Consider the following 17054-nt stretch of genomic DNA (forward strand, 5'->3'; position numbering starts at 1 on the left):
TATGTATGTTTTATTGACTTAATTGAAAGTAATAACTTTTAACTATATTTTATATTTGTCTTGGAAAAAAATTAAAGTGAATTGAATGCAATAAAATGTTATTGTCAAAAGATTGTACATTTTTTAATATTTATGAGTTATGACTGTGGTCATTTATTAATTCTCAACATAAATAACTTCAGAGAATTTATTATTGACACAGACATATACATCAAGAGATTTTAAGGATTTTATCTAAACAAACAGTTATTTATTATTAATTTTTGTTGTTATTACTATTTATGACTATTGCAAATACGTTTTTTTTTTTTGGAATTTCATTGTTTGATATAATGAAATGCATACATTAGCTCAATTAGAACATGTATAAGGTTTTACTATTTATCGGTGTTAATACGTATTTTAAATAATGAGCAATTGAAAATATACATATAATCTTTTTAAAATATTTAAGCAGAAAGTTCAAATAGGAATACGGTTCAGGTGATCAATTGAAATAGAATGTAATTTAAATATTAAAATGAAATTTATTGAGAAATTTAAGAAATTATAGATGTGTTTCGTTTTTTATATTAGACTATATCGATTCATATACTTTAATGGATAATTCAAGTGAAATAATTTATTGAACAATTTCTTTAACTATATTATTGTTTCCCTAAAAAAAAAAAAATTTTGAGCTTGGTACTGGATAAATGTTCGAAAATAGTATAATGAAATAATTAGTAGGGTAGATAATGATTTTTGTAACTTACATCAATAATAATAATTTTGAGAATAATATAAGAAGATAAGGATGAGTAATTATTTTACGTGATTGAATAAATTAATGGGGCTTTAGAATTATTTCTATACGTGTTATCATGATTTTCTGGTATATTCCCATCGATTTATTTATAATTATGATAATTAGCATGATTAGTTGAAGTCATTGAGGAATATTAATTATGATTTCATAATAATTCACGCTAACATAATTAAGGAATATTGTGGAAACCTTTCTGTTTTCTTCTTTACTTTTTCTATTTCCTCAATTAGAAAAGAAAGTCGAGACTCGAGAGTTTATCAAATATAGCTTTTACGTCTTAGATAAAATAGGAAAAAAATCTTTCTATACTTTATCGAATATTGATTATATTGTTATTGTTGTTTAATATGTATATTGAGGCTCAACTAATTTGAATTATATCGTTTAAAAGGAGAGCATTCACTGCTAATTAAGGAGTCGCAAAATTCTATTTTGATTATAATAAACGATAATGTTTTTTATTCATCTCACTATAATTCTTGACGATAAAAGTCGAAAGACTTTATTTTGCTTTTAATTATGGCTAATGATGGTGAATTATGTTGTTGGTGGTCAAAGAAGTACTTGCTAGACATGACAAATTAAAATTATAATGTTGTCATTAATGGGGACAATCATTATTACCATGAACCAATTCAAATTAGGGCTCTTCTACGTATCGCAAATATAAATAAAGATAGATTATGTCTCAATTTCAAACAAGTTTTATGTTCAAATACCATCGTAAGTACGATGTCTTTAAGAGATAAAGCAATCGGTGACCTTAATAACATGAATTGGAAGAACAATACATGAGATTATGCCACAATTACTAGTAACTCAATATATTACAAAATTGTGTATATTCCCATTTCAAATGTTAAAGATGAAATCAACATGAAGCTGATGAAACAATTTTCTATATTACGACAACCTAAAAAGCGCGATGGAAAGTGAATTTCAGGTTCAATAGTCTCGAGAAGGTATAAGCCACCGATGACTATACTTTCGTAGAAGCACCCTTTTTTCCTCCCCACACTGAATGAAAAAGCAAGCTAACAAAAAGCACTAAAAATATCAGAACACAAGGAGAAGAGAAGTACTTGCTAGTGAACGAGTGATTAATCGCTTCCCCATTTTCTTGCTACCGTCTCTTTGGCAGAAACACGAGAAGGAACTTCTTCCGGAGATATGGTACCAAAGCTGTCTTGGCTAGCAGGATATACTTTTCTCATAATTTGTGATGTTACAAAGGTAAACCCATTCCTTGCTCCGCGTAGAGTGAACAGCAGAGGGTTGAATATCACAGCAAGCATCACATCTCCTTTTGTAACTATCAAGTACTGCAAATTCAAACACGGTGTATTGATGAATAAGAGACAAGTAGAAGTGCGGAATAATATTATAAGTTGAAATCTTATAAGTACAAAAGGAACTCCTATCCTTCTGTTTCTATGAAGGTGTTTGGCTGAGCACAGAGTTTCAGTAAAACGGAAAAACATTTGAAGTTCATTGTCTCAAACATCCCGTGATGTTTATGTGGTTAGGATATAATTGAAACATATCATTTTGTTAGGAAGAGACTAAGAAGGAAAGTGTGTTACCTTAAATAGCCTAGAGGGAGTATAAAAAATCTTATATAATTGCTCACCATGACAATAATACCCAAGATAGCAAGGGTTGCTTGTTGGGCTTCCTGCCAAAAATGGCCATCCTCCGAGCCACCAAACCATCTACGCCAATTAAACCAACCGCCTCCGCCTGAATTGTCTCCTCCACCTGCTTCCTCCCTTCGTTTAATTTCTTTATCCCATTTCTCAAACTCAGTTTTCTTTCCTCCCAAAGCACTTTCTAGAGCTTTCTTAGCCTCGTCCTGTTTATATGAAACAGCACAACACAGATAGGTAAATAGACCTGACAGAATAAGATAAAACATAAAATAGAATAGGGAACTTCCACTTCATATGTTTCACGAAGAGTCGCCTTGTTCAAATTTTGCAAGCATGTGAAATTACTGCTAAATCTAGAAGCCTTGACTTGTTCTCAAATATGGCTAAACTAGAATTCTATTTCCTCTGATTGCTAGAAACATCAATTCGAAGAAAACTTCTGTGTAGCTCGTGTCTACACCAAGATGTTGCAAATTGGAATTACTAAGCTCATTAATTTCTGTTTGTTAAGTCAAAAAGTTGCTACCAAGGTACATAATCCAAATGAGATAATGCCCGAGTCTGAAGGCGCATGACCTAGAAATGCAGATAGGTACTTTGAGTCTATAAAGTTAAGTATGGCTGAAGAAACCTTGTGAATATAATCCTAAAGGCGAAACACACAATTGAAGTTATACACTCCTTTTCTAAGGGTTATCACAAACCCAGTGTCTGGTTCATTTCAAGTGAAATCTATGGAGTGAAACTTACGTACATAAGAGTGCCAATGTGGAGCAATCTTCATAAAAGCTAACTCATATCGATCAAACAATCTGCTCTTTGCATTTATGGAGCCTTCATCAGAAAAAAATAGTGATAATGAATTCTTAGTGGCATTTCTGACTTTTTTTATCTCTCTCTTGAAAGCCCTAAATCAAGCGAGAGAACAACTACAGTTTCTGGTTATAGTGAACTAGGCGAAGAACTGTGAATAGTGAGAATAACTCTCTTCTAAGTTCTATCTTTCTCCCATCAGACAACTATCCATCCAACAACTACAAAAGCAGACCTTTCTGAACCGTTTCACAGCCTATATGTGTGCTAATGATCAGCAAGAACTTTGAAACTTCCTCTTGCAATTATAGTTTAGAAATTCTCACCCTTATCCTACATCAAATCCACCAGCGCTGAATGGAAGAAAACGTATGAATACCCACAGAGCAAATAGCTGGATATGGATAAAGCCACAATGTCTACCCTCAGCCCCTCACTACTTCCACACAATTGATTGTTGTAAAAGCTCTATCTTTTATTTCAAATTTTATTTAATAAATCCATGTTTCCTGAGCTATTGACACACGGAAGAAAAAGATTATGAAATGTTCTGAACTCTTCTTTTTATATTTAGAAGAAAATATACTTTTGTGGCTGCAGGGAGAGTGTTCTAAACTCCTCTTTACTAGTCGGACTAATAAGTATACAACATACAAAGGAGTATCAAGATATTGTGATCTTCCAATAACCTTAACTCCATGTAAAACCAAGAACCTAAGGCACAAACAAAATGTAGGATGCAAAGAACTTCAGGTCAGGATATAAGAAGCATCTGAAATCGATGATCTTTCAGAATGTCATATTCTGGTTTTCCATTTGGTACATGACTACTACATCTAATAGATAAACTAACACAATTCAACAGCTTTGCCATTTTGCTTATTGAGTGCCTTCTTACCATGCTACTCCAGTCCCAAGAGGCAGGAAATAGAGAAGGAATGGGAACCTATTTTGGCCAGTAAAAAAAGCCAAACATCCTAAAAAGAAACAATGGAATCAATATCGTAGAGCAACCACAGAAAGTGGTGGTAACTCTTCTTTGAGGATGATGGCAATAGCAGAAGCCAGGCTAAAATGACCGAGAACAGGCTCAGGAAAGACCAGAAGCATTTTGTTTTCTTTTTCTTTATTCTTGACAGGATGTGTGCTCGGCCTGAGAGATACAAAGACAGAGAAAGCAGAATTTGTTGTCCTTCAATATATCAGGCACAAAATCAAGTGGAGAACCTTGTTCTACAAATTTAAAACATCACATACATTTAACTTGTGGTAAACTCTTTTGGGTCAATGAAATCGTTTAGGAGTTTCAGAATAGTATGCAATATGATAGAGACTCTCTCGATAGGATGCAACACTCATGTCACTGAAACGTGCTAGAACTTCTACCTACAGTCTTTAGGACACCATGGTATGAACAAGCACTCAAGTAGAACATCATGAATTTTTCTTTCTTTTGATAACCGCGGTATCTGTTCAAGCTTTCACACAACTCAACTAATTATTTCACGGGATACATGTCACCTCCCACCAGCAACAAGTACCAAGTAACACTGTCCTCCAAGGCTAGGAGGACAAATCGAAAAATCACCAAGTGTTTTTTCGTTTCCGCTACGAGAATATCATGTAATTGTTTACACACCCATACAAACTCTCTTTCTAGCCCAAGCTCACACCAAGAACTATTGAAAACAATTTGTTCACTCACACAAGTACAAACATTTTCTTCCTTATTCCTTTATTGGAGTGAGCAAAAAAAAATACCCAAGTTGATAACTTTATCACATCTTATACACAACCCACAAGTACAAACACTCTTTTAACCAGCAGGAATGATAACAAACGCAAAACATAAAGCCCCTTTCACTAATTTAGTACACTTTTTTACTAGACATTTTTCTTGATAATCCAAAACACACCCAATTCATTTCTCTCTAAGGGAATGCAAAAAAACCATCAAATTAGGAATTTTCAAAAACTTAAAACTTTGTACTACCTGTTTGCGATTATCAGAGAAGAGGCAAGAAAATCTGCCATTGCTCTGGAGTTTGTGTTGTAAGGAACGGAAACTCTTGTCGGCGGTGGAGGACGGAGCAGTTAGCAGCGCCGGCCGGGTCAAAGATGAGGTGGCGCGGTGGTGGTGCGGTGGTGCTGGGGTTGAAACTTGTAGGCTCAGCACCTGCGCCATAGCCATAGATTTTGGGTTTTGGTTAGGACTTGTCAAATTGGGCAAATGGCCCAAACGAGTCGTCTTTGGTTGCACTTAAGTTAGGGGTAAACTCATTTTAAGTTTTGATTCGAAATAGAATTATAGTAATATGAGTGTTTATAAATTTACGTAAATTACGTATTTGAACAAATTGATAAATGACTAGTAGGAGGGTTGTGTTCGATTTTTATTAAACTTTGGTTCGTTGATTTGGTTATCAATTTTGAATAAGTATGAACTCAAATAGTTTGGTTTGAACTTTTAATATCGGTTCGATTGATTTTGATGTTTTTAAAAAGATTTTTTAGTGTAAATATGAAATAAAATAAGGACCAAATCAAAATATAAGATATTAAAAATAATTGAAAAATGTACAAGTACCTCTAGACTATTGCCGAAATTCTAGAGACACGTCTTAACTAAATTAAGATCCTATTACCCCTGAACTTATTATTTTTGTGATTCTGTGCACCTTTTGTATACGTGGCATGCTCCATAACTCCACAATTGAGGCGCGTGTGAAATATTTGGATGTCACGTAAATAAAAAAGGTGCACAAAATTATAAAGAAATAATTTCAGAGGTAATAGAATTTTAGTTTAGTTAAGATGAGATTTCAGTAATAGAATAAGAGGATACTTATACATTTTTCTAAAATAATTAAAACATTTATATGTTATTAGTGATCGTCTTTTGATGTAATTTTGATAATTGAACAACTCCTTAACTTGTGTCTATTGTGTTATATATATTTGATTACTTCTCTAACTTATAAAATGATTATCTAATTAATTGCTTGCTAGATAGATACGAGATACAACGATAATAAATTGGACAATTCAATTGTTATTTGTGATTACTTAGTTAGAATGTTTATTTATCAGGTAATGTCAAATTTGAATTTATCAAATAGATAAAAAGATTAGTAAGAAGAAATTATAGGATAAAGAACGAATTAAAAAATGATCGTACATAGTTTTTCTACTAATCCTTTTTACTTGATGTTTAATATTTATATTGAAGATTTGATTAGTTCAATGATGCTTCATTAATCCTTTTTTTTTTTAAAGTATTTATTAATTCTTTTTTATGTTAAATTCGAATTCGAGACTGCAGATTAATCTTAAGGCGTTAAAGTATTATCTAAGTTTATGGAAAATCATGTTTTGCATTGCAAAGATTGTGAGCTTCATCAAGTTGTTGACCAAACCCAATCTTAATCAAACGGCATGTAGCTGTGACACGCAAACACTCATTATTTCCCAAAATAACCTCACTTTTCCATGGTAGAGTAACATGGACTCAAGGGTATTTAAGTAAAGTCAGAAAACCCCCCAAAATTAGCAAAGATTAATTCAAAAACTGTTGGGGAAGACAAGACAATTCCAATTTTAGCCCAACCTCTTTTGGGCCCACTACTCTATCTTTATCCTCTCAAATACTTATTACTATTATTTTTTTTTACCTCTTTCCCCTTTTAAAATCAAAGGTCCCCACTTCACATAATTACTTTCATAACCTTGCTTCTTCTTGATGCTAACACATCGTTAGTTTCATTTTATGTGAAGGTGTTCAACTAAATTCCATTACAATAATAACAATAATATATTCAATGTATAATCATAAGTGAAGTTTGGAAAAATATACGTATACAAGTCTTTGTCTTTATTTTGTGAAGACAAAAGTTATGGCACTCAAAAATATCGTCTAGTGGCACTTAAAGGTGTGACTAGTGATCAATGGAGTGAGTAAGAAATTTGAGGTCTCAAATTTAAAATTTCAACGGAAATAAAAAATTATTTTTTCTCATTTGTCTTGCTTAGGCCGTAAGAGTTATCTAGTATCTATTGTTGGTGAGATGTGATAAGTATCCAGTGTAATTAGTCACATATACAAGAAAGTTTGATTCAGACATCATGAATAAAAAATTGTCTAGTAATCAATCAAATAAATTAAAAATCATGAAATTTCATATTTAAATTCAACAAAATACAAAAAAAATACTTTCTTCGTTCCATATTAAATGAACACTCTCTATTTTACATGATGATTAATAAATTAATCAACTTTATTATTTTTTCCCCTTTGTTCCTAATAATTACCTTCCTAGAAAATATATTCCTAAGATCTTCAAAATTTATTTAGTATTTCAAGGCAATTTTATGATAGCGATAACATGACAAAAATACAATAATTCAATTTTAATTTAATAAATGATCAAGTAATACATGATAAATATTAATTAAATGTTCATTTAATATATTGCTTATTATATATAATTAATTAAAATACGTATAAATTAATTCGAACACAAAATTAATTAGAAAAGAAAAGAAAAAAGGTCAAAAATGGGGACCCTTAGAGATTAGAGAGCATGGAAAAAGTGCAAAAAGTAGTAAACAAACTTTTAAACTAAGCAAGGGTATATTCGTCATTAAATACTTATATATCAGATAAGAGAGAGAGAAACAGCCATTAACAGAGAGAGAGTGAGCTTCAACAGAGAGAAAGAAGAAGAACAGAGAGAGAAAATTAACGCCGTTAACTTCACCGTTACTGTATGAAAGCAAAGCTATGGTGTCGGACCAGGAAATAGCTAGAGGTGTTGAGAATTTGCTCCGTCAATCGGACCCTAACGCCGTTACATCGTTAAACTGCGTCGTACAACAGCTCGGAGCAAAACTTGGACAAGACCTTTCACATAAAGCGGAGTTTATCAGTGATCAGATCAGTCTTCTCCGATCACAGCCACCGCAGCTTATTTCTCCTCCGTTGATGGTTAAAGACCATTTTACCCTCTTAAACCACCCACAATTTGCTAACACTCAAGCTCAACAGCAGTTTTATTCCCATTTTGCCCTTCAACAGCAACATCATCATCACCAGCACCAGCAACAGCAGCTCTATTTTCAGCACCATGTACCTCCACTGATGTCTCCGCAGCAGCAGCACCGGCAACCGCAAGTGCAGATACAAGCTCCGGCGCCGGTGGTGGCGAGAACCGCTGCTGCTCCAGCTCAACATGCGTCGTCAAATGTCCCTTCTGCCCCTAATGAAAGGTATGGTGTATTTCGTTGTAGTATAGCTCGGCGAGGATAAGTTTGTCTTTTTAACTTTTTCAGATGAAAATTAATTTTACTGAAAATACTATTTAAGAATTTGTTTATATTTTCTTTTAATTGTTTTTTTTGCTAATTTAAAGTTGGTGCCGGTAGTTGGGCGAATATAGGTGGAGTAAAAAGGGGTAGTCTTTTTATTTTTTCTAAATTAATACTATGCTCTTATGTCATTTGATTACGTTATTTAATGGAAAAAACTTATCCGCACCGCACCGGTTGTTTACACCAGGTCATTACATGCATGTCATATTTTAAATTTATAATTTATTTTACTTTATTAAATCACGTAATAACTCATTTTGCATTGATTTGGTGTAAACTTTTATTTAATCATCTCCTATGTTTACATATAGTGTTCAAATTTTCACTAAAGTTGGTCCGGACACCACAATTATCAAACAAGAAAAAATTGGTAGCAACTTCGATAGTTTAGGGCTATTACTTGGCCAATTACAACCTTACAAGAGTAGACAAAGTATTTAAATCATTGTTGGATAAAAAACTAGAGAGTTGATTCTATGTACTAATGGTCATCGACATAATTAGAAGAAATGGATGTTGTAAACGCACAGATGAAAACCCTTTGGGGTGGCCAAGTGGTTTGAGCTTTGAGCTTTGGACTTCCATGTTGGAGGTCTCAAGTTCGAAACCTCTTGCCAACAGAAGTAAGGGGGTTTGCCTTTTGGGTCGAGCTCATCGCACCAGACTTTCCTAGTGTAGGTTACCTCTCTATGTGGTTTGCGAGCTATTGCATATGAGCGGGGTTTTACCCTGTGCTAACGGGTGCTAAGCCAGTGCGCACCCAAAGGTAGTGGCTGCGGGTTTCTCTTGTCATCGAAATAGAAAAAAAGCACAAATGGAACACGAATGAATATTATTTAGGGGATGTAATTTCGAACTAAACCTGGAAACCAGTATCTTTATACATGGTTATTTTGTCCCTTTGGAAACCAATAAAGTACTCTATACTTCTTTACTACTCGTACATGATTGATAGAGTTAAGTTGTATTGAGGGAATTGTTTTGTTTCAATCCATCAATAATACAGTCACATTTACCTTTCTTAAGTAGTTAGTTGTAAGATGTAACCATTTTATATTGTTTTTTACCTTTTTTTCGTTTTCTAAAGTGAATTTGAACGTGTGGGAGTTATAGTTCTTTCGGTTGAGTTTGAAATGTTTTTTTTTTTTTTACTTAAGAATTAACCATTTTGGGGAATTTTAAATTGGAAGTGTTTTACATCGAACCTAATGATGTGGAGGAAAAGCATTGCATGTTATGTTTTAAGTGTCCTGTACTTTTAGATTGATTTTGTTTCTTAATCGATTTCTGAAACTCAAAAATAATTGATATCTGATTCAGTTAAGAAAACGTATTCCCCCTAGTTATACGAGTTGAGCATATTTTTTGTGTGGTTTAACTATCCAAAGCTTCCTGTATTTGATATGGTTTCTGTTTATTCCAGTGCTACTTCTGGAACAAAAAGGAGAGGTGGACCAGGTGGTCTTAACAAAGTCTGTGGTGTTTCACCTGAACTTCAGGCTATTGTTGGTCAACCCGCAATGCCCAGGACAGAGGTATGATTGTCGTATCAAAAGTTTCCGAGTTGTAGTTGGCTGTTTCAACATAGATCATATATACTTCTTTCTTTGCTCGATCAGATTGTGAAGCAGCTGTGGGTGTACATCAGGAAACACAACTTACAGGATCCTGGTAATAAGCGGAAGATTATCTGCAACGATGCTCTGCGAGCACTCTTTGAAACAGACTGCACCGACATGTTCAAGATGAATAAGCTGCTGGCTAAACATATCACAGCACTCGATCCTTCAAGTATGTCAATTAATACATGATATCCATTTTTAATAATATATCTCTTATTTTCACACTTACAAAAAGTACATAAAAAATGACGAGAAGGGAAAATCGACAAGTAGCTACTGTTTGATAGGTTTATAACTATTTTAATGAAAACGTTCTCCTGTCCAACCCCTGCAGAACAAGTTGATCAAGCTAAAAGATTGAAGGTTGAAGCTGATTCCGTGGCTACTAAGGTTGAACAACCTGTCTCATCCACTGTTACAATATCTGATGCGCTCGCCAAATTTTTTGAAAGTGAAGAAAAGGAGATTCTCCAAACAGATGCCGTGAAACGTATTTGGGATTATATAAAGCTTAACCAACTTGAGGTAGATGCTATAATCTACTACTTTTGTTTTGGTTATACACAGGGCATGTGTTTGTTTTCTCTACTCTTAGTTCCTTTCTCGTTTTCTACCTTGCTACAAGTTTTTAATATCTCTAAGCAATATCATCTTTAGCATATATTTCTGCATTTCTGCTTGCAGGATCCTGTGAATTCTACGATGATCGTGTGTGACCCAAAGCTTCAGGAACTCCTACAATGTGAAAGCGTTTCTGCCACAGAATTACCCGAGATGCTGGCAGGTCGTCATTTTGTTTAGCAATGACTATACGTCTATATAATTATGGTAGGTAAAAAGCCATGTTGCATTAACTATTTCATATGCACAAATAAATTTACTCTTGGACAACCCCAGAATTTCTTCTCGTTCATTCAATATATGAGCTATGGCACACTTTCTCTTAAGTTGTAAGATGAAAAATTTTCTAGTCTACAGAGAATAACGCGTTCTTAGTAAGAATGACAATCATTGTACCTCAAGTAAATTTCTAATATACTCGAGTATCTTCATGTGTTACTTTTCGATACACATAAGCATTTGTATTGGACTTCAAGCCATGTTCTTTTGCAGGTATTTCAGGTCGTAGCTGCTTTATTGTTCGATGACACGAAGATGTATCTTGGTTTTTAGGTAAGTTCAGTTTATTAACATAGTTAGACATCATGATATGTAATTAGAAATCTGGATTGATCTGCTCCTGGCCTTATGGCGACAAGTTGTTTTTGTAATCATGCCACGGCCTTGATCTAGGTTCACTAGCCTCCTTTGTTCTTGTAAAATCCTGGCGTTCTTGATATATACGGATAGTAGGAACATTAACAGATCCTTAGCTTGTTCGAACTCGTTGGAATTAAGATGTACATGTCAGGTCTACAATATACATTGGAGAGTATATTTCTCTTTCGTCGTTGATATAAAATTCCTGTTTTCTTATTGCTTTCGTTGCCACCTGTTGAGGAAATGATCTCCTATGACTAGTTACAGAGGAGTGACGTTATAAACAGCATTATTATGTCTCTTTCCTAATGTTTTTTTTTTATAGCATATTGATTTTGAGTTGCTCGTTCTATAATAATCTTCATAGATGGTGCCATCTATGAAGATTCATCACACAAGAAGCAACTCAGAATTGCTACAACAACATATCCAGTATAATCCCACAAGTGGGGTCTAGAAACTCAGGATCGCTATGAATCAAAAAAGAAAATTACTAGTGAATTACATGAAGTTCTTAATCAAGTACAGGAAATATACAAATAATAGGATCATAAACGAGATTTTCATAGCCTCTTTCATCTTTCCCTTCAAAATATTTGGAGTCATCTTTTGAATTGCTCTCACAAGGAAGGATGATATTTTCTGGTGAATTGAAATAAAAATACAAAGAATATTATATTAGTACTAGCAAAGAAATAAAAATACAAAGAATTTTTATGTATCTATAATTTGTTATCATATGTATTCCTCGTTTTTTTTTTCTAAGATTCAAACTTCTAAATTTTGATCGTTCATTTGGACATCATCTTTTTGGTTTTTTTTTAAAAAACCAATTGGAATCTACATAAAAAGTACTCCATTTCATAAGAAGGTATATGAAAAGATTGCGATCAAAGAATTATTTGTTAGATCTCGAACATATAATACTTTTAAAAAAATATCTCTCTCTATATATATGAACATATTGTGATCAAAAAATAATTTGGTGGACTCTCGAAAATTATCACTCACCAGTCTAAGTGGCTCAATTTGAAGGAGTGGCTCCATGATCATCTCCACATTCCTGTCATTCGAAGGAATCGTTGGTTCGTATTAATAGATTCATTATTCATCGAGTTTTACATAGATAGTTCTATTATCTATCGAGTTTCGAATCCTCTTGATTATAAAAAAACAAGGATAGAGGAAATCTTGATATGAACATGTTTTTTCCCTCCTCTTTACCTTATCATCATACGACCCTGGTAATAATGGCAATGATAGAATCCAAAACCTTTCACAATTGGAATATGAGTTTCACCGCATTCTGCAATAAAAAATAAATGGTAATCGAAAAATTCAAATTAATCGATTCAATAAATTTCGAATATCTTGTTTTAAAAGAATAAAAGTATAGAATAATGGGTTAACCTAGTTCCCAAGCAACCCCAACATGTGTTCCATCATGTGTAGTAGGTTTGAAAACAAACTCAAAGTTGTTATTCCCAAGGAGTTTTATGATTGATTTGAAGAAATCAATTACTTGCTTCAAAGGAAAAAAATAAACAAAAAAAAGAGTTCGTAAATAAATGAATTTTTCGTAAATGGACATAGGAGATCATTTTCTCGAAAAATCGAGATAAAAGAGTTTAACATACCTCCTTGCCATAGAAAGTTTGCAAGGATGAGGCAACATTGCTAATGCATCTACATTCTTCTCCAATTATATCAGACAATTCAATAAGATTTTTATTTTTAATTGCTTTATAGAGTTTTTGTACTGTTTCCATAGCTTTTGGATCTTCTTCTGGATTATTATTTTCTGAATTATCTGATTTATTACATTTCAAAGGGTAAAATAGGCAATTTCTTTTGTATGAAACTTGGTTTAATTGAATAAAACTAGAAACATATTTTTGGTCATGAACAAGTTGTAAATTCTTTTTTTGATGAAGAGAAAATTGGGAGTTTTTTTCTTGGAAAATTATTGGGAATTTTTTATTAGATATCAAGGTAGAAGGGGAAATATTTAGTGAACTCATTTTCAAGAAAATTGGATGTGTATGAATGTGAAATAATTTGGCTATATATTTATAACACTTTTTTTTTTTGAGAAGGTAACAATATAATACTTTTTTCATAACATGAGTTTCACATATTTGAGAGCATAAAGCATAACATGTTCATTAAGGTTTCAACCATTGCAAGATTGGAATATTTTATAATAGTATCATGGCCTAGGGAATAAATATTGCTATATAGGTCAAGTAAAATATAAATTTCAAAACTCACCTTTTTTCTGTATTGATGAGGGAGCTGGAAGAGTATCTGGAATCAATGGCGGGGTTAGAATTTAAGGAAAATCAAAATATAAAGAAATCTGTTTCAGTGAGTTTTAACATAGATATGAGATATTTAACTATATAATGTTATTTTCGAGCAAAAAGATGTTGATTGACATATCTTAGACAAGGATGATTTCACTACTGTTGTACAACAAGAAGTAATAGATTGATGAGTGGATGAAACAACATACGCAGAGTAATTTCACAAGTAGGGTTTGGAACTTGAGAGGACAGTGTGTACGCGGACTTAACCTTATCTTATGAAGGTAGAGATATTATTTTCGATAGATATTCGACTTATCCTTACGTGGAGATCGAATATCCTTACATCCCAACCAAGTACTATATAAGCTCATGTGATCTTTTGGACATTTGCCAAACATATCTACACATAATTTTTTGGTACCAATCTGTAAATAAAAGTTGTATGGTTAAAGCATTTCATTGTGATGAATGACATTTCCTTGGAGATGCATTGTTGGATTTGCATGAATGTTATTTAGTTTTATGTCCATTTTTGCAACAAATTCACAATGTAGGCACCAAAACATGTTAACATGACCATGTTTTAAGGAAAAAAATGTTAGGAATTTGGGACTTCAAATATTACAAGATAGTGGTTTTCCCAAAGTGTGAATGAAAAAGAAATCTTTACACAAATAGCTGGTTGAATTAATTAATTGTTCAATTTTCCTAATCAATATATATATATATATTATACACGATTATACACATATTATACACATATTATATATGATTTAAGCATGTATTATTACATAATTGGGCCATGAAATATGACTAGTGAAGAAAATTATCCAACCCAAATTCCAAAATAGGGTCCATCTCCCCTTTTATAAGACCAAGTGCATATGGGCCTTAAATGGACCCACCTTCATACCCTATATTAGTTAGAGATGTTGACATTTTTAGTTAGTAAAATTTTGTTTACCCTTTTAACGGTGATAATTTAAGGTCGGTTATCGATATGTATTTACATCAATTTTATATATAATTTCGTACTTGAGAAGCCTATGCATATACAAGATTGATTTTATTTCCTCATATAGCTACTTTAGGTTAGGGTAGTCCCCGCGGGAGAAGTTATGGACACCTTTATTTTGTATTTGGAATATATTTTATTTAATTTAAAAAACTCTTACATCAAAAATTAATATTTGAACATTCGAACCCATATTAAATGTACATCAATTTTCAATAAAACTTACGTGTTTTGGTTTAATAAGAAAGCTAAGATGGTATCTAATCTTGAAAGCAACTTTATAAAAGAGGGAGGCCTTTATTATTCTCAATAATGTATTTTTGGATTGGTGATATTTAATCATATTGCATTTCTAGTTCACTACCAAAAAGAGGAAATTTCCAAATGGACCGATAATTACCAATAATTCTGACTTCATGTAGACGAGTTATACTATATAATTTAAACTCAAGATGGGTTTTTCTTCGCTCACCTAGCGAGACCACAACCCCTTTGTTCCGATTGTCGTATTATGTATGTCGCTCAGAATATAAGGTGCATGAAGACTTGACGTCATCCTCACCTTTCTCTGGCTTATTCATCTTAATAAAATTAATTCATAATATAGTTTGTTGGTAACATAATTCAACGATTTTTTGTCTCCTCTAAGTCTATCAAATAATCACTTTGGCCCTTTTGAAAAACCTAATTAATCATATTGCTTAATTAACATATCATCATATTAAAAATAAAAATTTAAACTAGATTAAAATTTCTCCAATGTCGTTGACAGACAGTCAAGTCATTGAAATTGATGAAATAATTACAAATCTAACAGACCAACTTTTAAGGAAAGAAACCTAGGATTTTATCTTCCTTTCTTTTCACGATGTTTTGATTACCAAATAGTTTACTCTGTTTTTTTTTGAGTTTAACAAATGATTGATTTTAGAGTATTGATAAAATTGTCTTTTATATTACTTGTAAATATTATACGAGTTCAAATCGTGAAATTAATTTATCAATAATATTTATGTTAGAATAAATTGTCTACATTACATTTTTTTTACGATACGATTTTTCTCGTAAACGTGACGTAATTTATGGATTGAACAAACCTTTTTATTATATTCACCTATAACTTTCAATATGGGCAGAACAATCTAGGAACAAGGTCAAAACTATTCTTATATATGTTGAATTTCTTACTTCTTGATTATTATTTTTTGATTGTATATATTTTTAAAATTTTTAGAGCGAAAATTTAAATTCCGTAGATAGTCCAAAAAAAAAAAAAACATATATACCACTTAAATCTTTATGTGAAAATTATCAAATTAACGTTGGAAACTCGACAGGCTTTCTAACATGGACCATGTGATCTTACAAATTTTTGCTAAAGTGAAAAAAAAAAAAAGACTCCAACATTAATCATTAAATTTTAAAGGTGCTTCTCGATTAATGTCCTCAATTTTAGGAAAAAATGAGCAGTCATTATTATATGTTTTTTTTTTCTAAAAGAAAAATTTACAATCTTTGAGTTTGCTTCCACGTATTATTTTTAGGTCATCATCATTGGCAAAAAAGTTGTAGAATGAAGTGATTTCAATTCATAGACAGTAGACTTATATATATATATATATAACTTGAATATATATTATCGTAACGGTGACTGAGTTAGTGTAGCAAGTGATATTTCATAAGAAAGATGAGAGATCGATTTTCCTTGTCAACGTCTTTTCAGTTAAGCTCATCAGATGTCTGAATTTGGCTATTACACCTAAAAAATAGTATTAGCCAATCTTTTTAAAAAACTTAAATATATAGTTCACAGAGTTATAATTGAATTTAAAAAGATTTTTATACAATAAATATAGGTCAAGAAAAAGGCACGTCGATCAATTGGATTAATCCATCATTATTGCAAATTTGTAATGTATCTTAACTGGCATTATGATAAGTCCTTTTTGAGTTTGATAGATTTTTCCCATTGAGGAAAAAACAAAAAATGTGTCTTGATGTAATTTTTTTTAAAGATCTCTCTAATTTGCAATTATAATATTGTTATTTTTTAATATATCATTTGCGATATTGAATACTTCATACTATATGTTTGATTATAGGATGAACGGGAAATTTAAATTAAATTGTTCAAAAGATCATGTGAATGTTTGTTTATAGTATACTTTTTCTTCTTCTTCTAATTGCCTTTGTAACTCGGTATTTTAGTGA

The 17054-nt window shown here is 32.1% G+C and overlaps 3 protein-coding genes across 3 annotated transcripts; 1 reads left to right on the forward strand and 2 right to left on the reverse strand.

Moving 5' to 3' along the window:
- Positions 1-1554: 1554 nt before the first annotated feature.
- LOC107005101 lies at positions 1555-5587 on the reverse strand. Its single transcript, XM_015203595.2, has 3 exons — positions 5264-5587; positions 2439-2660; positions 1555-2130 (listed from the first exon to the last, which is right to left on the reverse strand). Exons 1-3 carry the CDS (start codon positions 5459-5461, stop codon positions 1909-1911), a joined length of 642 nt encoding a protein of 213 aa, XP_015059081.1. The 5' UTR covers positions 5462-5587; the 3' UTR covers positions 1555-1908.
- Positions 5588-7938: 2351 nt separating this feature from the next.
- LOC107002911 lies at positions 7939-11735 on the forward strand. Its single transcript, XM_015201118.2, has 6 exons — positions 7939-8535; positions 10061-10172; positions 10257-10428; positions 10594-10784; positions 10944-11087; positions 11373-11735. The coding sequence occupies exons 1-5, from the start codon at positions 8051-8053 to the stop codon at positions 11058-11060; spliced, it is 1077 nt and encodes a 358-aa protein (XP_015056604.1). The 5' UTR covers positions 7939-8050; the 3' UTR covers positions 11061-11087; positions 11373-11735.
- Positions 11736-11990: 255 nt separating this feature from the next.
- Positions 11991-13709, reverse strand: LOC107002912. Its single transcript, XM_015201119.2, has 5 exons — positions 13157-13709; positions 12930-13044; positions 12744-12825; positions 12531-12582; positions 11991-12161 (listed from the first exon to the last, which is right to left on the reverse strand). The coding sequence occupies exons 1-5, from the start codon at positions 13637-13639 to the stop codon at positions 12021-12023; spliced, it is 873 nt and encodes a 290-aa protein (XP_015056605.2). The 5' UTR covers positions 13640-13709; the 3' UTR covers positions 11991-12020.
- Between the last annotated feature and the right edge of the window lie 3345 nt (positions 13710-17054).

Source organism: Solanum pennellii, chromosome 11, assembly GCF_001406875.1.
Source record: "Solanum pennellii chromosome 11, SPENNV200".
Classification (NCBI taxonomy): Eukaryota; Viridiplantae; Streptophyta; class Magnoliopsida; order Solanales; family Solanaceae; genus Solanum; species Solanum pennellii.